The sequence below is a fragment of the Thermobia domestica genome, chromosome 3 (genome assembly GCF_964235325.1).
Source record: "Thermobia domestica chromosome 3, izTheDome1.hap1.1, whole genome shotgun sequence".
Classification (NCBI taxonomy): Eukaryota; Metazoa; Arthropoda; class Insecta; order Zygentoma; family Lepismatidae; genus Thermobia; species Thermobia domestica.
Window position 1 is genome coordinate 352,252,877 of NC_137456.1, and position 23,192 is coordinate 352,276,068.

The 23,192-nt window shown below is 35.6% G+C and overlaps 1 protein-coding gene across 1 annotated transcript in view; it reads right to left on the reverse strand.

Moving 5' to 3' along the window:
- Positions 1–23,192, reverse strand: part of LOC145682091 (1-aminocyclopropane-1-carboxylate synthase-like protein 1) — an 83,721-nt gene that overhangs the window by 40,532 nt on the left and 19,997 nt on the right. Inside the window, exons 4-7 of the mRNA XM_081753687.1 lie at positions 18,722–18,886; positions 6,692–6,867; positions 4,690–4,825; positions 3,307–3,448 (exon numbers count right to left, since the gene is read on the reverse strand). Coding sequence (XP_081609813.1) covers positions 3,307–3,448; positions 4,690–4,825; positions 6,692–6,867; positions 18,722–18,886 — 619 coding nt within the window. The remainder of the gene's footprint in view (positions 1–3,306; positions 3,449–4,689; positions 4,826–6,691; positions 6,868–18,721; positions 18,887–23,192) is intronic.

Here is a 23,192-nt window from a genome sequence, read left to right on the forward strand (position 1 = left end):
ATGCATATACAAATCCCCCACTTGATCTAGCTAGTGATTAACGTATGACTTCGGTACACGTGGTCCGGATTTAATTCCCAATGGGAGTGCATTTTGGCATTGACCCGTGCAAACGGATCGGGTTGACCCGACCCGACCCAACTCGGGTCCGGTCAGCTCGTGTTGGGTTGGGTCGGGTCATTCGAGTCAGCTCAGATCGGGTTGTCGGGTCAGGCTACTCGGGTCGGGTCGGGTCAGCTCGGGTCGGGTCAATCGGGTCGGATCACGGGTTGGGTCAGTCACGGTTGACCCCCGACCCGTTGAGAGCACTACACGACAGACGATCAACAGTTCATACGAAGTTGACTCGAGAGGAAGTTTCTTCATCGAACCTAACATGAATTGCATAACAGAGGCGTCATACTGCGAAGGAACCGTCACTGCTTCATGCTCCAGTGGAAGAAAGAGAAGCCACTACGTTTATACTGAAGTCCCAGGTTCGAGCTTCTGTGATACTTGACACAGCTCGATACCTGGTCAACATTTACATAGACACAGAACTGAAGAATGATATCACACCTTGATCATCTCGAGGAAGTTATGAAATCACCCAACAACCTACCATTGCCGGGAAGTTCATGTCACTAAGTGAAAGAAGAGACAATGCAGACCACTAAGTTCGATGACTGATGAGTGTATATATTCATCTTGAATAAATTGTGATAATGGTCAATTATAATTCAAATAACGTCACTTTTTATAAATAAGATTATCTTTCCTATAATTCGTTAGAGCCTACAGGTTAAATCTCATACAGTTTGTGTTGGAGAAGGTTACAACGTACGATCAACTTCGCTTCCTATCCGATGCATAGAACTTCGTTTATTTATTTTTTTTTGTAAAAGTTTTTCAAAAGTTTGAAAAAAATTTCATCTTCTGCTTCCACTGGAAGCTATAATTGATTTTGAACGTTTTGCATCACCTTGCGTTGCGTTACGCTCTGCAATTTTTGGAAAGGCTAGTACGGAATGAGCCCGGTGGATCTACAACTTAAGGCGGATTTTCATTCAAGCGTCCGTAGCGTTCTTTGCTTGCGGCAGGGCCGTGCCGTGGGGGATGGGCGAGCGGAACGAGGGCCCCGGGCGCCGAAGTAAGGGGGCAAAAAATTTGCGAGAAAAAAGGAAAAAAGATAGGAAAAATTGCTTGGAATATATGTATGCGGTCGCCGTCATAATCTCTCGCCCCAGGCGATGATTCTCCACGGCACGGTCCTGGCTTGCGGTACGGCTGAATAGCCAATTGAGACAGTTGTTCAAGTACGGTTCTACGCGTAAGACAACCTTCTCTTGGCCACACATAGAAATCGCAAGCAACCTACGCCTGCATGAAAATCAGCCCTTAAGATGGAACTCTGCAATGCGTTCAATATTCTGAAACTAGGAATGAAACCCGGGACCCCGTAGACCAAAGTTGTGTGAGTTAGCCACTACACCAGCGGAAAAGGTTGATGGTCTTAGCACTTTGTAGGTAAACACCATATTAACGTTACATTTAGATCATAGATTGTATCACATGCAATGGTTTTATATTCCTAATATTTATTAGATATTATTTATAAATAAAAACTGACACGTTACTGTATTAGAAACGCGTATTTAAGAACCTACTATAATTTTACCTCAAAGTAATGTATACAGTAAACAATCGTTAATCCGGACTAATTGAGAGGATATGTTGGGATTACTGAAATAACCTACAACATGGGCGGCGATTAGGGGGGCAAAGGGGGGCAGTTGCCCCCTCACTTTTTTGAAGTGACCTTATTTGGAAATGTAAAGTTATTGTATGTATTACTGGTTCATAGAAAAAATGATGCCATATAATATTTGCCGTTACGTGAGTACGTATTGGTTGTCTTCCCGTGGAGTTATGAAAGCTGCACGAAGTATGTTTTAATTGCCACAGAAAATGGCCCAAAATTAACCTATTTTAGATCCACAATTCCAGCGTACTTTCATGTCTTCTTACAAGGGCTCGATATGTTAGTCAGCCGCTTTGAAACTAATTGAGATATCATTTAGAAAAAAGAAAGAAAGAAAAAAAAGGAAAAGTTTTTCACAAGTTGTTCTTTAATTGCACAAAAATTCACAGTTCCTGAAATGTCTTTTCTTCTTTCTAATAGTAAGGAATATTGATTAAAAAGAGAATAACAAGAAACAACTTCTATCTTTTATATTGTTTTGAAGTGTAATATACTAGTGAAGTGATGTGTTCAGGGGTGTACGAGTGTATAAACAACTAAATTTAGTGAATTCAACAGAATTCTAGATTTTAGGATTATTTTGTATAATTGGAGTGTGGAGTAATTCTAAGATTGTTGAGTTTAGATGTATTCCAAGAAAGTGAAAACTGCACCTAATGGCAATGAACATGTTTCGGGAAGCTGCAAATGTATTTATTTAAATGTCGTAGCATATGCCTGTAGTATTTACTGTCTTTCTAAGAGTAATAACATACATTTAACAGCATGTGTAGAATTAAAAATATAAGATGTTCATTAATCCCCAGTTTCAATATAACTTTTGAAAAACAAGGCTCATTATTCATTATTGTGATTAATATTATCCTTTATATTTACTTTTGTAAATTTCTTATTAAATAATTAGATCATACAATTTTCCAGACAGAATTTTAAGATGTTCATGAGCAATGAATCAAATTTCTTCTTACACCATCGTTGTATAAGAGTACAAAGGGCTAGTACCTACTTGCGTTTCTCTTGTCAATTTACTTAATAAAATATAGAATACGATATACAGTATTTTAACTGAAGAAGATAGTATCCTATTAGTCATACAACCTTTCGTTAAACGAAGTGTTAGCATCAACCAGGAAAACCAACATTGATATACAAATATTCAGATCATGTCTTGCCCCCCCACTTTTAACGTCCAATCGCCGCCACTGACCTACAAGAACTGTTTATAGCAACAACAGATGCTCACTAAGGTACGTTTAAAGGGCATATGCTTTGTATTACGCCAACTGTATTATATACATATAGACCTACTGCATTACTGCCAACAATTGTCAACAATAGTCCAGAAAGTATAAGACAAATACGATTGTTGACTTCTAGCCATATTTAAAACCAAGTCTTCTGCCTTCTTTTTTGCTCTGTCAGGATTAAGTAAAACCCGACTTACCAGGATCCAAATTAACGAAGTTTTACTGTACTGATTTCTGGATGCTGACTAGTTAAGTTAGCCAATTCTCAATCGAACTCTTGGTGGCCAATATAGATAGATATACTGTAGAATATATTACCGTTATCATCTAACAGTTGAGCCGCCATGGAATGAATCACTGCTGGTAATCCTGTGTACATTGCGGTTACTTTCATCAGCGCCATTAGGTCCTCGTTCCATGTTATCAACACTCCCACTCTCATTCCACACAAACACAAATCCTGAAACAACAGTAATGGAATAGTTATCCTCTTTTACTATGCTTAAAGCGTTATATTTTGTAATTGCAGTTGTATTGATGGACTGAAATTAGGAGTTTACAAATTCCCATAATCGCCGAAATTCCCCATCTAATAAAGATTGGATGCGCAATCGTTCTTTTGTAGGCCATATATTAACTGAAGAACAAACATCACTTATACCTTGTTTAACCACAATCCAGTGGATTTTGAAATGGTGTCAGGTAATTCATGTCAAAGCACTGATGGATAGTAAGAGAGAGAGATTGAGAGGGGGGGAGGGATCAGCAAACTTTTGTATAGGCCTATATATCCGGGGTCAGTTAGTAATACCGACAGCTATGGTTAATGAAGAGGAAGCGGTGGTATAATGAAAAGCAATGTTAATTTCGTTTCATAAAAGCAGTGAAACCTCTCACTAACGGATATCGGTGGGACATGATTACAGCGAGAAAAATTCGTTATCCAAACAGTTGTATATTCTACGGAGCTGTACGAAATGCATATGTTTACTACGGAAATCTGTACGGAGCATACGCTATCCATATGCTACACACTTACTGCCCCTTTTTCCACTTAGATGTTATACCATGCCACTGCAGGATGTCTGACATCTAACAATCTTCCGTATATTATATGCGTATACGTCGGCTCAATGTTATGTAAGTCCATCTGCATGTCAAATCCTGACCGTCTGTATACAGTTCTCTGTTTCGTCCAAAGGGTCACTAGGAAAACTACCTCAAGCTGAAGTGTTTCAGGTACCATTAATGCCAATGATAAACTTTCTCCTGACCCCATGGAGGGTAAGTTTAAAAGTCACTTCATTGGATTCAGCATTCTGAAATTTGAATAAAAAGTACAATTGGAAATGTATTGAAGTGTGGGCACTTTTTACTATCGGCATGATTGTTACCTCTTTCTAGTACAATCACTTAACTTCAAGTATATGACCTGATAGTAATGTATAAGGAGAGCAAGAAGAAGCGAGTCTCCAGCCTACTCAGCCTAGGCGTTAATCCGAGTGTGCCATGCCATACAGCCTAGAGTCACTGCGCAATATGAGAGCAGGGACTTAAATGAAGTCAGCAAATAAAGTTTCAAAAATGAAAATACGTTTATGAAGCTCTATATTTCAGTCAAGTTCTGTCATGAGACATAAACACAAAATCGAATGTAATATAAACATCTTTTAAAAGAAGTGAAGAGGAAACTGTACTTACTTTACTGAGGCTCCAGATGATGTGTGTTTTCTGTGGATCAGGAATATTTACCAGACGAAGGACACTGTGAAATTTACAACTCTCATCATATACAGATAATGCATAAGCCTCATCAGAGATATAGTGCAAGTTATACCTGAAAATCCAAATAAAAGAAAATGAAAATACTACTCTAATGTATTCTAAAACGATTTTATTTTCATGTAACACTAATGTACGAGGAGAAAGCAGGGGCGGATCTAGGATGGACTTCTCAGTAGTGGGGCGGTGGGTTGTAATACTCCTACTTAGCGCTACTTCTAAGAGCTCCAAACTCTGGGATGGGTTTTATTTATATATAAAATTAAAAAAGTTTCCTCTTGTGGGGGGTACGATCGCCCCTGGGAGAAAGCCAGAAAAAATGTTTTCCTTGTTTTTCTCTCCGAAAAATGTTAAAGCCAACAGAACATGAGTTTAATAGGAGAACCATCCATTACTATCACAGGGCTAGCAGCAACCCTTTCTGTGCCCAGTAAATATGAAGAATGGACACTCGCAATAATCAATGTTCACGATATTCTATGTTAAATTTTGCAATTCTCTAGCACTGACAAAACTCATTATACACATTTTTTTTGTAGTATTTGCTGCCAGAACTGATATAATCTTGCAACTCTTTTTATTCATTTGGGAGGGAAATAGTTAGCTGTATAAGAAATGCCAAAACGACATAAAATTGAATTTTAATAAGAAAACAAGTCTATGACTATGTTTAACAAACATACGTCAGCCAGATAAACATATTCAAACAATTCTATTGGAGTTTGTTTAAATAATTTGAAGATCATTCGATTGACGAAATAAATCTAATATGAGGGTACGTGGATTAATGTACTTTTATTTATTTTTACAACTATTAGATTATTCAAGACGGTACTCACTTATCTGGTGTAGATTTATATTACCCTTGAAGACGGCTTTATATTTAGATCTACTGAGCTAACATCTATTTGAGAAACACAACACTCGTGTCTATATTTTTGACTACAATTGTTTAATTTAGGAGCTTTCTGAAACGTTATGCGTCAACTCGTAAACTTTACTACACACTATCAAACTTAGTTTGGATAAACAAACACGATTAGATGTTGCCTTCTACACACTTGTCTTTGGACGTGTAAACACATGACGATCCATGGAATGACAACCCACTCTTTGACGGTTAGTAATTTCATGTTGCTTTTGGTACGATCTAATCTAAGTCGTCCCCAACCGAAGTTTAAATCCTGGCTTCTTTGGTCGGAGTTCCTTGTGTCCTTTATTTTCAAGCCTGGGTAGGTTTCGAGTCATACTGTTTTCTTCTTGTACGTGTGTGATTTTGATGTCCATATGGAATACGTTAGAATTTTATTTATAAATTGATGTTTGTGACTTAACAATTATTTTTAATTAGCATATATTGACTGAAGACGAATACCAGTTTTATTACGATAGTGCTTTATTACTCTCTTCTTTAAAAGAGGAATTAGTTTGACAGACGATAAAATTGTTTTTACTAGATGAGATTGGTAACATGTTTGTTGTGTGATATAAATTTGTTGGATTGCTTCTCTTTTATTGTCTTTATGAAAGAAATAAAAAATAGCAAGCATACAAGAAATGCACTTATTGAAATATCATTTTGACCTCTTGTAGAGAGATTGGTTTTAGATTAAAAACTCTCTTGAAGAGAAAGAAATGAAACTATTTGATCGTTGATACTATGCAAAATGTTTTCTTAGTGGAAGGTCACTTCTCTTCATACATACTCACATAGGTACTCGATGTTAAAATTTGCTTCCTTATTTCTTCACTATTATTTACTTAACAGCTATGTCGTAAAGGTCGTATGCATAAATAATATCCTTAGGCAATGCTGTTTCGCTACTCGTAAATTTCCTAAACGTTGGTAGCTCTATTCTTAATCATTACCATTTCATGTATATTACAAGGTTCATATGAATGTTACGGTTGCATTACTTACTTGGTACACAATTGCAGCATACTTTCTATAAGTGTTTCAGGGTAAACATCACCCAGAGGATTGTTGGGATTAACAATAAATAGCCCTTTCACTTTCCTTCCTTTCGATTGTTGGTCAATGATGGCTTCTTCAATTATCTCCACAGTTAGTTGAAACCCTGCGCCATCAACTTCAGGCTGTGGAAAGAAGATAAATATCAAGGAAAGGATGTATCCGATTAATTTTCACAACAATCTAAGTAAATCAACAATTTGAGAAATATAAATTGTGATTTATAAAACTAATAATCACTCAGACTTTGTTTTTCGTTGTTTATTATGAATATAAGAAGACGTAATCTAAAGTTATTATACTGCAAGATTGTACCAAAGGAGAATATGACATACAAGTAAAGCAGAACTCCAACTGACATTTTCAAGTTCTCTTTGGTTGGATGTCAAGTGGAAATTTATCTAATTTTCAACTCTCTTCAATAGGTAGTTTCTTCTACATTTTTTCCCTATTTCTTTCTGAGTGTGGCCTCTGTACTGTTACCTACAAGCCAGGAGAAGAAAAATTTTGTCATTTAAGTGATAAAAACACTTTAAGATATCTGACGACTTTAAATTATATTTATAACTTCACTCCCTGAAGACTACATTTAAAGAAAACATTAAATGATAATAAACGAAAACCAGAACTGAACTGAACTAAACCTGACCCCGCATGCTAACACGGACACACAATCTTTAGATAAACAACTATTAAAGTGAATTTGAACACGAGGTAAAAACTGAATGTTAAGATAAACTTTGAAACAAAAAGGGCGGGAGGAAGCAGCGGGGATCTTTTACATTATCTTACAAGAGTCGAGTATTGAAATTACCAAGAAGAATATGACTAGAGGTTGTGTTCATGCTATAAGTTATTTTTCCTTTTTTGCTGTCTTGAGCTGTGGATACGGTAGTAGAATTGGTATCCCGTGAGGGGACAATTTTCAACAACCACTGTACTATTTGTTAATGCTGTAAAAAAAGGAAAATTGAAACTATTAATAAAGATATTTTGCTTAAAATAAATTTATAATTCAATGGCTGACTTTTGGTGTTAATTATCTAAACCAAAGTTAACAGTTAAAATATGGCATCTCCGAAAGATTGAAGTCAATTATATAAAGATTGATACAGTACAATGTGAAAGTTACAGAAGTCGACAGATATCCCTGTTGTTCAGATACAGATGATGAAGGAAGTTTCTGACGACTAGGGAAGCAGTTATCATCATAGGCTGCCTTGTGTTATTTCAATGATTACTAATTAAATTAATTGCGGAGTCTTTTGGATTCTGCTTCTTTAGTTCAAAGAATTATAACAATTGTGTTAAGAGATTGAAACATTGAAACATAGCTGCGACAATACAAAACTCTAAATAAACGAATTTGTCCATTTGGCACTGCATCTTAAAAGATTGTGTTCTTTCATATCTTCTCGTATCTTGTAAAATCAAAATCGCAAGGTTTGAAAAATAAAATAAAATCTGTATCAATTGTTACTGCATCTATGTCATAACTTGTTGACACATCAAATAGACGATCCTGGCTGGACGGTAAGCCAAAAGTGTCACTTTTACAAATAAACTTCTCACAGGCACGTAGTCAGAATTTCGTGAAGGAAGGGGGCTCCGTGACATGAAATATTGTGGTCATCACACCAGCGGCTCGATCATTCTAAACAATTTTACTGGAACATACGTATATTGATTCGTTTAGCCAGGATTTCGTAACGGGGGTGGGGGGTGGTGGTGACATGAAATTCTGAAGGCCCAGGAACTTGATCAATCTAAACTACTTTACTGTCAACACATATTGGTTTGTGAGGATATGTTGGTAAGTATTTTAATAAACTATGAAGAAATCTCGAGTAAAATAAGAAAAAAGTATTGAAAAAGATTATACAATATTTACATCCTTCCTCTGTTTATTCAAATATAAAAATTTTCCTTTATTTATGACCTCAACTATTATAAAAGGTACTACCATGAGCAAAATAAATGACGCGTCTCTTTATTTTGAAGTTTTTTGAAAATATCTCCGTTTTCTTTATATGTTCGAAATTTCGGAAAGTTTCCCCAGCAGGAAACGTTAATAACAAGCCCGTTTTAAATATTTGTGTTAGATATTAGCTTAAAATAAATAAATTAGAAGCAAAAACATTAAATCGACCGAAATTACGTGAATTACCAACTCTGCTAAAGTGGGAAATTTTCAAGAACTCGAGGGAATTCTACAGTTCAACACGAAGCAACGACATCTATGTCATTGAGAGAAATGCGGATTAAATCTACAAACGAAACTTTCAACGAAACATTTCTAATATGTCTTATTACATGCATTATCTGCAAACTTCAAATATATGAATCTATGCCAAGTATTAGCGTTTAGATAGAGCAAATAGTGGAAATTGCCTATGGGAAAAGGACGAGTTGGTAGCACGATCGTAATGAAAAATCATCTTTACCGTATAACATGTTCAATTTGCGTAAGAAAACAAATAGCTCAGTTAGTTAATGCAACTAGTCTGTATGCCGAAGGTAACTGGTTCGAACCCCCACAGAGGTGCAACTGTCATTTCTATTACTGTGGTTATTTTATTTATTTTTTATGTGGGAAAGAATCAAATTGTAACATATGTGTAAAATTCATGACAATACCAAAAAAGAAAAAAATGTTGTCGCACTTGCATTAGTGTCCCTAATTTTTGTTTGCAAACAGTTTCCTAATTATTTTCCCTTGTGCTCACTGCTCACAATATGCTCGCTGGTGTATAACGAATGCTTTCCAGTAAACGTTAATTCTAATTTGGAGATTTTTATAAAGTTTCACAATGTTTATCATTAAATAATCTTCTATCTACTTGTTTGGACATTTTGATAACAGATTTCCCTATTAAATGTTTAATTTTCCCTAGATGTTTCATTACGGAAAAGTTTTACAATGTATTTGTTTTAAATTGAAATTGTTTTGAATTTACCCCATGAGGTAAGTAGCCCGAAGGAGGAGAACTGAAGTAGCTGATATTCTACGTAAAAGCAACCTATTGTAGAATGATGATGCTTCTTACCTTCAGCACATAATCTTTACATTAGAGAGTCAGAGAGAAAAATCCTGTTTTTTCCTCTCCTATGACCACCCATCTTAAACCACCTCTACATACCATGGTTCGTCTTACACAATTTCGGTGCTCCAAAGACATTCATATAATAATAATAATAATAATAATAATAATAATAATAATAATAATAATAATAATAATAATAATAATAATAATAATAATAATAATAAATCCTGAATATGCCATACAGTGGCGGCGATTGGACGTTAAAAGTGGGGGGCAAGACATGATCTGAATATTTGTATATCACTGTTAGTTTCCCTGGTTGTTTCCAACACTTTGTTTGACGAAAAGTTGTATAACTAATAGGACACTATCTTTTTCAGTTAAAATACCGTATATCGTATTTTTATATTTTTTTAAATAAATTGACAAGAGCAACAGAAGTAGGCACTAGCCCTTTGTACTCTTAAACAACAAAGGTGTAAGAAGAGATTTGATTACTTGCTCATGAACATCTTAAAATTCTGGGGGTCGCGGTGGCTCAGTGGTAGATCGTTCACCTCTGGTGCATGGGGTTCCTGGTCCAAACCCTGCTCCCGCCAAGTGGATCTTGTGGCGGACAAACACCTTGTGCGTAGGTTTTCTCGGGTTCTCCCGTTTCCTCCCACTTTCTTCATTCCAACATTTCATTTACAGTATTTCTCATCTTCACCGTCTCCTTTAGCCTAGCCGGCATAAACGTGGGACATAAAACTCAAAACTTTCATTTCATTTCTTTCTCTTAACATTCTGTCTAGAAAATTGTGTAATCAGATTATTTAATAACAAATTTATAAAACAAATGGATAGAAAGGATAATATTAATCATAGTAATGAATAATGAGGTATGCTATGTAGAAGTAATATTGAAACTGGGGATTAATGAACAACTTAACTTTTAATTCCACATATGCTATTAAATGAATGTTATTACTCTTGGAAAATGAAAGCCAGTAAATACAACAAACATTTGCTACGACATTTAAAGCAATACATGTATTTGCTTGTGCAGCTTCTCGAAACATGTTCGTTGCCATTAGGTGCAGTTTTAACTCACTTGGAATACATCAAAACACAACCACTTAGAATCATTTCACACTCCAGTTATACAAAATAATTCTAAAACCTAGAATTATGTTCAATTTACTAAATCTAATTGTGTACACACTCGTACACCCCTAAACACACCACTTCACTCGTATATTACACTACAAAACAATGGAAAAGCTAGAAGTTGTTTCTTATTACGCTCTTTTTAATCAATATTCCTTACTTTAGAAAGAAGAAAAGACATTTTAGGAACTGTCAATTTTTGTGCAATTAAAGAATTCCTTGTGAAATACTTTTTTTTTTGCAAATGTTCTCTCAATTAGTTTCAAAGCGGCTGACTAACATATCGAGCCGTTGTAAGAAGGTTGCATAGAAGCAAAACCTTCTAAATTCGTTTTTGAATTTTGGCTGGGAACGAAGAAAACGTTACGCCCTCACGTTTTCAGAATTTCTTAACAACTTTTTTGTTTAGTTGTTGATTTCACTCATTTGTATTATTGATCACTAAACAAAAAAATGTTCAACAATTCTGAAGCATAAGGGCGTCACTTCTTCGTTTCCTGACAAAATTGAATAATGGATTTATCAGGTTTTGCTTCTATACCACTGAATTGAAAGTATGCTGGAATTATTGTGCTTCAATAGGTTAATTTTGGGGATGTTTTCCGTGGCAATTAAAACGCAATTCCTGTTGCTTTCTTAACTTCACGGGAAAACAACCAATATATACTCACGCAATGGCAAATATTATATGGCACCATTTTTTCTATGAGACAGTAATACATACAAAAACTTTACATTTCCAAATAAAACTATATACATTAATGGGTTACTTCAAAAAAGTGGGGGGGGGGGCAAATGCCCCCTTTGCCCCCCCCTAATGCCGCCCATGATACCATACTTACCTAATGTAGTAACCTTAGACATCTTAGTTTAAAATGCTTTCTTTTGTAATAATTTGAGCAACCATGTGGGAGGCGGCACGACGGTTTTTTGCCCCTCTCATTTCAGTTTCCTCCCACAGATAAGGACAACGTTACTGACAAACAGGGACAACGTTACGTAATTTCTGATAAGCAGGGCAGACAAAATGAATAAGAAAATATATTTGTATCACCCTCTCCCCGTTCATGATTGGAATATCACGTAGCATTTTTAATTCTACTGAAGATAACCCTGTGCGGTTAGGGGTAAGTAACTAAAGAGATACCTAATACATAGCTCCCCTTGATTGTAATATTACCGCTTCTTTATTTGTTCGAGGGAGCTCCTACACAACCAAGGGTGACAAAAAGAATAGGAAAAGTGTCTATTGATTCTAGTGGCTGATCCAGCACGGATTCCTGAGTGTGGGGGGGGGGGGGGAGCGGTGAAGTGAAGGATTCTTTTGTTGATATGAAGCTGTCACAAATTACCACTTAACTAAACTAAACATAATGGTGTGGTTAACCGGAATCCAGTCAGTTCAAATTGATGTAAAAGTTTAATTTTTTACTTCATATTAAAGTTTTGGTTTCAAATGAGAATTTCAGTCCGAGTGGTCAATGATCAAATCTTGGGGGGCTTTTCGGTGTAGAGGCTATGACCCCCTTATGGGAAAAGGCAACAATATTAAAATTCTTAAAACTTTCGAAGTTTTCGTCTATTTTAAAGGAACTTTTGGCTTCATATTCAAGTGTTTGTTCCAAATAACAATTCCAGTCCGAGTAGACAATGATCAATTCTCGGGGGACTCTGCAATGTAGGAAAAATAATGACGTCTATATCGTGATCCTGTTGGTGACATCACGAGTCATGACGTGAATATAGCACAAAATAGACGCTAAATGCTGTCGGCTCTCGTAGCTGAGTGAGCTAGCGCAGCATGCTAGTAACGAAGATTGGTTTTGGCGTGGGTTCAAATCCTTCCTAAGGACAATTATTTTTATTATTTTTAAAAAAAGTTTATAACACTTCTTTCGTTAAAAAAAAAGATTTAAAATAATATTCAAAAAGTGATTTAACAATTATTTTTTTTAAATTTTCGTTAAAATAAGTTTGCCCTTGTACTATACAGATCCATAGCGAAGTTAGTAATAAAAATAGTAGTAGTAGAAACGGGTTACAATGCAATTCAGCATTCATTTGTTTCCGTGCGATGTTGCCAAACGTAACTCGCTTACAATGCTTTCTGGCTAGGCCTTAGTGTGTTTCGAAAATATGCTTGTGTTCGGGATGAAGTTCCAAGGTTCAGCATTGACTATAAGTTTTTGCTATTAATATCCCTTCTAACAATATTGGCAGTGGACAAAAGTTGGACCGTGTTGAAGCTTTTTGCTCCTAATTTAGTTATTTTACTTTATAATTTAACGAATATATTGAAAATATATTTGTCAGCAAGCACGTATGCAGGAATTTATTTCGGGAGGGGTCCAAAGTTATCTGGGGGTCCGACTTCAATATTAGGATAAATTATAATATTTTTTTTAAAAAATAACCCCCAAAATTAGGTTAAACTTACAGAAAAGTTGGGATTTCAGAGGGGGTCTGGACCCCCTGAACCCACCCATAAATGCGTGCTTGTTTTTCAGTAATGTTTCCTCATTTTGAAACCCTCAGAAACTTCGAATATATAAAGGAAAACGAGTTATTTTCGATAAAGTATCACTTCAAGGAGACGCGATATTTTTTATTGCACATGGTGGTACCCCAACTTAACAAGGGCAAGAATTCCTTTACTTTGGTTCTCTGCAATTGCGCTGTATCGAAAGGTTAGGTTTGTAATATATACTCCTAAGAACAAACGTGTTTGCCAGAGAACCGTGATACTGAACAGAGCTCCACAGAAATGCATGCTGAACTTTCGTTATAACTACCCTTTGGTGTTTTTGGCCCTCAAGGTCAATCGAGTGATGATTCAGTTCAGTCCCTGTTCTTAAGCTGTGTTGGTATTACTTCGAATAGTTTTGACGTGTGTTTTCCAACCACCATATGAACAGACAATCAGGGCAAATCATAGCATACAATACATTTAAGCAAGTATATTTGTCGCGAAATTATTTCACACATTACCCAAAGACACTTAATATATGAATCCATACATTTATTTATATAGGTAAAGCAAAGAGTGGAAATTACCTATCGAAAGAATAAATTAACAGCACGATCATAATGAAAAGCATGCCTCGTAATATAACAGACTTCTTTCGCGTAAGAAATCGAAACTCAGTTGGTCAGAGCAACTAGTCTGTACGAATTAGGTTGTTAGTTGGAGCCTAATACGAGTAAGAGTTTTTTTACTATTGTTTTTCTCTTTTTTTATGTGAGGAAAAATCAAATTGTAACATCGCGATATCAAATGTATTTGGTTAGGTAACTTTGTCTTAGCTAAACTTTAAATATCAGTAACTGTCGACATTATTTTACTAACCCATCAGTTACTGAACATTTCAAACACCAGTCGCATAACATGAAGGTTAACCTCACGTCCGCAGCCCTTAGTTATGCGTCCATACTTTCATGGCCGGACCTTGGGCGGGGCAAGAGTCAGAGGGACGCCAAAACGAGCCTCAAAAAGTAAATTTTATAATGTGTTTCCTACTGACTTTTTTGGTTTATATTCTTGTAAAGTAGCGGCAATTACATAATCTTTTTCCATTTCACCATGGAAGAAGAGTTTCATAGCACTAAGGGGACTGTATCGACAAATGGAGAGATGGCATGTAGAATAAAGAGTGGAGGGGGAGTAAGTATTGTTTGTTTCTTTGCTTGAGTTTAGCGTTCCACAGTTATGCCTTAATGGCCAAAGGAGATGTGGATACTGATTATAGTGAAATCCAAACCACGTTTATCGTTCAACAGTAACCCACCGGGAATTGGACCCGGGATCACAGAAGGCAGGCGTGCTAGCCACTAGACCAAGCTGGGGGGCGGGCGTTGTTCGTATTGTTTATAGCAGGCCATATTTTTTGTGAAGTTTTCCTAGGTAATGAATGTCTTTTTGAAAAAATGGGTTTAAACTATTAAAAACACTAGGATAAAATGTAAAATATAGGCTAATACTAGGGGGAGGGCGCCATAAAGTCACTTTGCCCAGGTGAAAATTTGGCCTGGTCCGTCCCTGCGTACTTTCTATATATTTTTTGACTTTGCAGCTTGTGCGGTCCCCACGCCACAGGGTTGTGGGGGCGCTATTTACGCCAATGCTTCGAACGTAATTCAATAACTGTTTCAGAAATTCTACCATCAGCGTGGAAACGGGAATATATATTTTTCTAATAGTCCCATAGAACTTTCACTATTATTATTATTATTATTATTATTATTATTATTATTATTATTATTATTATTATTATTATTATTATTATTATTATATCTTTGGAGAGACGAAATTATGTAACACGAATCATTACATGTAGAGCTTTAAGATGAGTGGTCAAAGGGGAGGGAAAAAAAAAGGATTTTTCTCTCTGACTCTGTAACGTAAAGATTATGTGCTGAAGGTAAGAAGCGTCATCAATCTAAAATTGGTTGCTTTTACGTAGAATATCAGCTACTTCAGTTCTCCTCCTCCGGGCTACTTACCTCGTGGGGTAAATTCAAAACAATTTCAATTCAAGACAAATACACTGTAAAACTTTTCCGTAATGAAACATCTAGGGAAAATTAAACATTTAATAGGGAAATCTGGTATCAAAGTGTCCAAAAAAGTAGATAGAAGACTATTTAATGATAAACATTGTGAAACTTTATAAAAATCTCCAAATTAGAATTAGCTTTTACTGGGAAACATTCATTATGCACCAGCGAGCATATTGTGAGCAGTGAGCACAGGGAAAATAATTACGTAACTGTTTACAAACAAAATTAGGGACACTAATGCAAGTGCAGCAACATTTTTTTCTTTTTTTTTTTGGTATCGTCATGAGTTTTACACATATGTTACAATTTGATTCTTTCCCACATAAAAAATAAATAAAATAACCACAGTAATAAAAATGACAGTTGCACCTCTGTGGGGGTTCGAACCAGCTACCTTAAGCATACAGACTCGTTGCTTTAACTAACTGAGCTATTTGTTTTCTTACGCAAATTGAACATGTTATACGGTAAAGATGATTTTTCATTACGATCGTGCTACCAATTCGTCCTTTTCCATAGGCAATTTTCACTATATGCTCTATGTATACGTTAATACTTAGTATAGATTCATATATTTGGAGTTTGCAGATAATGCACGTAATAAGACATATTAGAAATGTTTTGTTAAAAGTTTCGTTTGTAGAATTAATCCACATTTCTCTCAATGACATAGATGTCGCTGCTTCGTGTTGAACTGTAGAATTCCCTCGAGTTCTTGAAAATTTCCCACTTTAGCAGAGTTGGTAATTCCCGTAATTTTAGTCGATTTAATGTTTTTCGCTTCTAATTTATTTATTTTAAGCTAATATCTAACACAAATATTTAAAACGGGCTTGTTATTAACGTTTCCTGCTGGGGAAACTTTCCGAAATTTCGAACATATAAAGAAAACGGAGATATTTTCAAAAAACTTCAAAATAAAGAGACGCGTCATTTATTTTGCTCATGGTAGTACATACTCAATAATGTGTTATAAAATACTTTACAATATCTGCGTTCCTTTCTCTGTTGAATTAAATGTTAGCAAAACTTTCTTTCCACATATATTTTTGTTTTTATTATTCCATCAACTACTGACTGTTTCAAATGACAGGTTAAAGGAGCAGTAGAAAATTGTTTTTGAAATAACATGTTTGATATTGCAAGGATGCGATTACGAAAAATTATGATAAAAAATGTCCACGCTGTTACACAACGGCACTATGCTTTCGGAAGCTTGAAATCTCCCTGACTAGTAGCAGAAATTCTGAGAATTCTACAACTTTTCTAGAAATTTTAAATTCCCTGACTCTTCCAGGATATATCGCTCACCTCGCAACCATGTATTGCAAGTAATACACATTTCCTCATAAGAAGGAGTAAACAAAAGCTCAGGGCCGGATTTAGCATTTTGGCGCCCCTAGGCCCAATAATTTTTTTTCGCCCCCTAGTCTGGTTAGAGTTACTTTTCTGAAAACCTTTATTAAAAAATTACTGCCAGTTCTCGCGTGTTTGAGATCAATGTTGTAACGAAGTTGATGCATAATGTTGAAAAATAGTTTAACTTTACCAACAATTATTTATTTCAATGAGCTTCAAAATCAGAATGCTTTATTAGCCTGATTTTTAAAAATCAATTCAAAAAATATGTTAAGTTATGGCTATTTATTTTTATTTCTATATATTTTTTATTTTTTTCTCTCGGCCGTGCGCCCCCTGGGAGCTTGCGCCCCTAGGCCCGGGCCTACCGGGCCTATTGGGAGATCCGGCCCTGCAAAAGCTTCCTTTAGTTTATTTTTAAAGCTGATCCTTCTTTTCCTCATTTCATTTTGTTTCATCCTTCCCTAATTTTTTTCATTTCTGGTCTCGAAGGGGGAAGGGGGGTCCGGACCCCCCCTTGGCTACGTGCCTGCTTCCCAGATACAAAAACGATATCAATCGTTTGTGCTATAAGCATAATGTTAGTAGTCCTACGTAAGATGAATGATTCTGGATTGATGTAATTAGATTCTGGGTTCTTGTGAAGACAGAAGCTCACTTTCGTTTGTAATTATACAATGTACGTTGGATCACTATCCTCATGTTTTGAACATTAACCAGCAATGACAAATGATCGACAATTGTCACCTTTTCTGACTTAAAATAATACTTATTTTAGTAAGTTTAGAATATGATTTGATTTATTTTAATTTGTGAACAATTTTAGCTACCTAGGAGTGCTAACGACATGGTTGTAGCACTGAAGTAGCATCAATAATTAACATCATGCTTGGTCTTCACAAAGCTATATTTTAAAAGTGAAGATATTAGCTTGACTTCAAGCTAGTATCGTCACTTTCATTTCTGAATAAACGTAAAAGCATTAACGTAATACTAGCGATTGGTGTCAATTTAGTTTTCTTTCTCAGATCTGGCTATTTCTTATTTGATAGCTAAATGTTCCGGTGAGAGTTCTTGTGCTCTGGATCCCATATTAAGCTATGGGTTCATGTTACGTTTAACTTTGATGCTGAATTAGAATATAAAACTCAAATCAATTATTTAAACAGTTAGCTCCCGTTCGTAAATTTAAACCACGTTTACTTCTGAACACTGAACATATATTTAAGAGTCTTTATCCCGGCGAAATTAAAATACCGCTAATTTTACAGTAATTATGTGATATCTTCAAATAGATAAAAGATAATTGAAATATGGAACAAGAGCGCCCTAGACAATATTATTTTGCGTGAGGTACCGTTATCACAAGCCACCTAATGGCTTTCAGTTTTCAGCTGTTTAGAAACGCGAAAATAAATGCCGATTTTCAAAATGGCTCGAAATCGAAAGCAGATAAGTGAGTCGTGATAACGGTTTCTCATGTAAAATAATATTGTCTAGGGCTCTCTTGTTCCACATTTCGATTATCTTTTATCTATTTGAAGATATCACATAATTACTGTAAAATTAGCGGTATTTTAATTTCGCCGGGATGAAGACTCTTAAGGGATCATTGATGCAATAGGAATACTACCTTCTATATGAAAGTAATATTCTCACTATCTTGAACGAATATATAACTCTACAATGTACAAAGAATATCCACATTTGCTTTTATGAAGTGATGTCTGCTGACATTGTATTACAATAAACATTCCTGAACTAGTTTCCAGAAACAAATGAATGAATCAGACGATTCTTGAAAGATTTTACTAAATGCGTCGGAAGCGAATAGCCTCACTAGGCTTTATTCTTTGAACATTTGAGTTACCTGCTCACGAAGTGGTACTTGAACGACTTCAACTTGGAATCTTTCGTTAAAATTGGCGAACACTCGGGTATAAGCAGGGCTTGGTGTTAATAATACATCGCCTGGCTCAAACAAACTGTAAGCCAAAACCTCCATCCCAGTGCATCCTCCATTCACCATAAACACCTACAAATGTACACGATAATATATTTCAAAGATAGATAATACATTTATGAAATTCTAAGTCTCTAACTCCTACTAAACTAATAAAAATATAAAAAGCTCCAACTAAATTTATCAAAATCTAGCTCCTGATAAATTACTAAAAATATAACAAATACTACGTAAATAAATTAACAAAATAAACCAATTTCAATTAAGTTATAAAGGTAACCAAGAAAGTTCTGTCGCTTTTTCTGGACGTCTGTGTTTAATTGGTCCTCACACTGTGAGTTGAATGCGAATGAAGATAAGGTGAAGGTCAGCTGTTGGTGTGAGCATATCCAACATACTACCTAATTGTGGCTGTTCAGTTACACCGTGAACTTGTGTAAGGACAGAGTGGACATCGGACCTCTACAGAGTGTCATAAGTGCGTGTATACTCTATGAGTTCAAACTAGGGATCAAACGCCGCTGCAGAGGGACGGAAGATATGCCAGGCCTTTGATGAGGATGTCATGACTACGCGGAAGTGCAGCGGTTGTTTAACAAGTTTAAGGGCGGTGACGGAACACTCGAAGACGCACCACGGGCCGGGAGACCAACACATGTACAAAATGAAGATTTTCAGGTAGCATTTGAGACGAATATGTAATGAAGGGACTACAATTTAGTGTGAGTGGAAAACCATTCGGGAGCACCTTCATCAACTTGGGAAGTTGGGCCGATGGATTCCACATGATTTGACTCCAGGCTAGAACGCAACGCGAGCAGACACCTGTGTTTCTTTGCTGTCTCGTCTGAGGAAGGTGCCATTTCTTGACAGCTTGTTGACATGTGATGAGAAGTGGGTCGTGTACGAAGTTCGACGGCGCCGTCATCATTGGTTAGGATCCCATGAACCGGTTCCAGAACAGAAACCAGCACAGCGCCAGAAGAAGGTCCTCTTGTGTGTTTGGTAGAGTGCTTGCGGCATCGTGCATCGGGAAATACTACCAGCTTGTCAAAGCATCAATGCAACTATGTACTGTCAGCAGTTGAGCCGTGTTCAAGAAAAACTCAAAACTCTGTAGCCTCTGTATTGCAAAAGGGTCATCTTGTTACATAACAACGCTAAGTCCCACGTAGGAATGGGCATGAGCAAGTTCAAGCGAGTTTTCTTTAAAACTCTACTCGACTCGAAACAGAAATTTTTTTTAGCTCGACTCCAGAAATCGGCCCGAAAAATTTCCTCCAACTAGACTCGAATTCGGCTCGAGCCAAATCCTGTGTGTAGTTTCAAGTAATGTTTTCAAGTATAGCACATAGACATAATTATTATCAATGATACTACTACTACTACTACTACTGCAATTTATAATAATAATAATAATAATAATAATAATAATAATAATAATAATAATAATAATAATAATTATTATTATTATTATTATTATTATTATAAGAACACCGTGCATAAACGTTAAAGATAGACAGTTTGTAACTGAATTAGTAGAAGAGCTAGGTTAACCCTCAATGCACCGCCCACAGGACTAAATGAAACTAGTATTTTCAGAAGCTTAATCAGATATAAGATGTTAACACGAAAGAAAAGTGTTCCGAACAGTGCGAATTCAAGATAACCGCCAGCCGGAACATCCTTTACGTATAAAATACTGCTTTCTTCAAAAATTTACAGAATAAAAATTAAGAACAGTTGAATTATAATACATACCTTGTTTTGTTTAGTATATAATATTCAATTAAGAGCATATGTTGTTGTCTCCATGTTTGTTTCGATTTAGAAGAAAAACAAGAAGAAATATCAGAAATATACCTTTTTCCCGTTCGTTTGGGCTTCCCTTTTCGCTTACAGAGACACCACAGTAACTTAGAAGTCAAATTTATTACCAAAATACTCTATCGTGTATCCTCCGACGACGTACCAAAATCTATGAGTAACACTTGATTAGTTACTGAGAAAAAAAAGAAACTTATGCAGCAAAGCAAATCCTGATGAAACCCTTGAATTTACAGGATTTTCTTTTATAAAAAACAGTTCATTTATCTTTATTTTAAGACAATACATACATGATTGAAACATATTGAAATTTCCAAATAATTGTTTCTTTCATTCACATTCACACTCCTTAAATTCGCAGAAAAAATAACGTTGTAAAGATGTTTGTTTATCTCAATTGTAAAACAATATATACATGATTCGAACACATTTAAATTTCTAAAACAATGGTTTTCTTCTTAAGATAACTTCTTCCTTAGTACTTGAGTCATAGTTGGAAGAGCAAAGTTAAAATAGTAATAAGATTATTTACATAATATAGGCACTTCGATAATATGGACTGGCAGCACAAAGGAACAAACAGTATCCAGTTTTGGAGGATTCATATCAGCAATTAGTCATCAACTCGCCTAACACCTATTCACAATTATTCGTCAATCGCAGAGTCTATCAAGGAATACAATGTTGTGAAAGAACTCCTTAAAGGATGTGAAGAAGCTACAGCAAAGATGGGTCAGGTATACAGTATCACAATATTTAATCTAGAGGTATGTATGAAAGCACCCAATTATATAGAGCGATCCAGAAGAATATAAAAATTATATAGGCCTAGTGCTTATTTGAGCCTTTCGTATGATAATGAACTACTTAAAAATGGTTGGCCGCAAGATGGAAGGATCAAGTTACTCTGAAATAATATTAGATACCAATCTAGTCAATGCCGGCTGTCTTAACGAGAAAAACTGCAACAAATCTATGTAGTGCTTAAAAATAGTCAGTGAAGCACTGGAGCGTCTACTTTCTGACGTATATGTGTCACAAATTGCGACCACCTCGTTTACTTGAAACTATTAAAAACTCGCAATGTCGACAGTCTGACACAGCTCTCCAAAAACTATGAAAATAAGAAATAATTGGTTGACCTAATGCATCGTGTGTGGAAGAGTGACTTAGCAGCAACACGACTTATTGGTAGAAAAGTTGTTTGTTGTTGAAGGAAAGGTTTTTTCTTTTGACATTAGATGGAAATCAATTTAGGAGCAAGAGATTGAATACCTTCATTCTACGGAAGAAGAAACATATACTGGAGTAATATTGTTCCTCGTGTACGGGAAAGAAAATAATTATAAGAATGCAGTGATTTGAAGTTCCGATTATGACATATTTTTTATTTTACTTTACTATGTACAAATGTTAGATCCCTTGCTATTTTATTAGGATACTGGAAAGGGACGAAACAGACGACTTCTAAATATTTCCGATATTGCAAGGAAATTTGGCCAACATTTTTTAAAAATGCTCTTTTGGGATTACATTGCTTCACTGGTGAAGATTGCAACTGTGCTTTTAAGGGTAACCGCGGACCCCTTTCAAGAAAATGGAGAACAGAAAATTCAAGACACCTTAGCTGCTTTAGAAAACCAATGGGATGTTTCTGAAGCATTAACTGTACAATTAAATGAATTTACTTCCTTGATATATGGGACACTCTTGCTTGAAATACGTTGATGAAGGTTGGATGTTTATGTTAAAGAAAATGGTTGGTGAAGATCAACTGATACATATTCTTCCAAAGTGGATCTCTCCAAGTTGTCACCATGCAAACGTTCGCTACTTCCACATATCAAACGTGTAAATTACAGATGTGTTATATGGATGCAATCACATATACCAAATCCAAACATTGCAAGCCCAATTCTACATGGTTGACAAATTTGTGACAAGTCTTTAGAACCACTTTGAATGGTCAGAGGGCTGCGTTTTGCCTGAAAATATAGTGAACACTTTGGTTGTTGGTAGCAGTACTCATACTTTAGTTCATGATTATGAAAACGAAGATAATATTGATCTCCTGTCAGTAGATGGCTTATCAGATATTTCAGATGATTCAGAAGATGAGTGCCAAGTTTGGTAGAACACTCCACGTAATTGCGATCGTAAGTGTTTTTCTTAAAGATCAAAACCAGTGAGACCTTACAATTATGTGTAAACTAATGTCTTTAAATTCTTATTCGTAAAATTACAATGCAACGTGCCATAGTTACAAATAGAATAATTCTAAAGTGCTTTTTACACAACATTCAATATTTTGGAAATGTTTTGAAACATGTTCATTTAACTCCTTGATATGACAGTGTCATTTACTTTTGTCATTATGTAATCGAACCATTATATTAGTTATGTACCATTTACCATGTATCACTCCACGTTTCCTTTCTGTAAATGTTTTATTAATTGTAATTCCAGCAATGTATTACTTTCACGGACTTCCATATCCAACTTGTAAATAATATATTAGTTTCAGTAGTAGTTAGAAACCTTCAATAGCTCC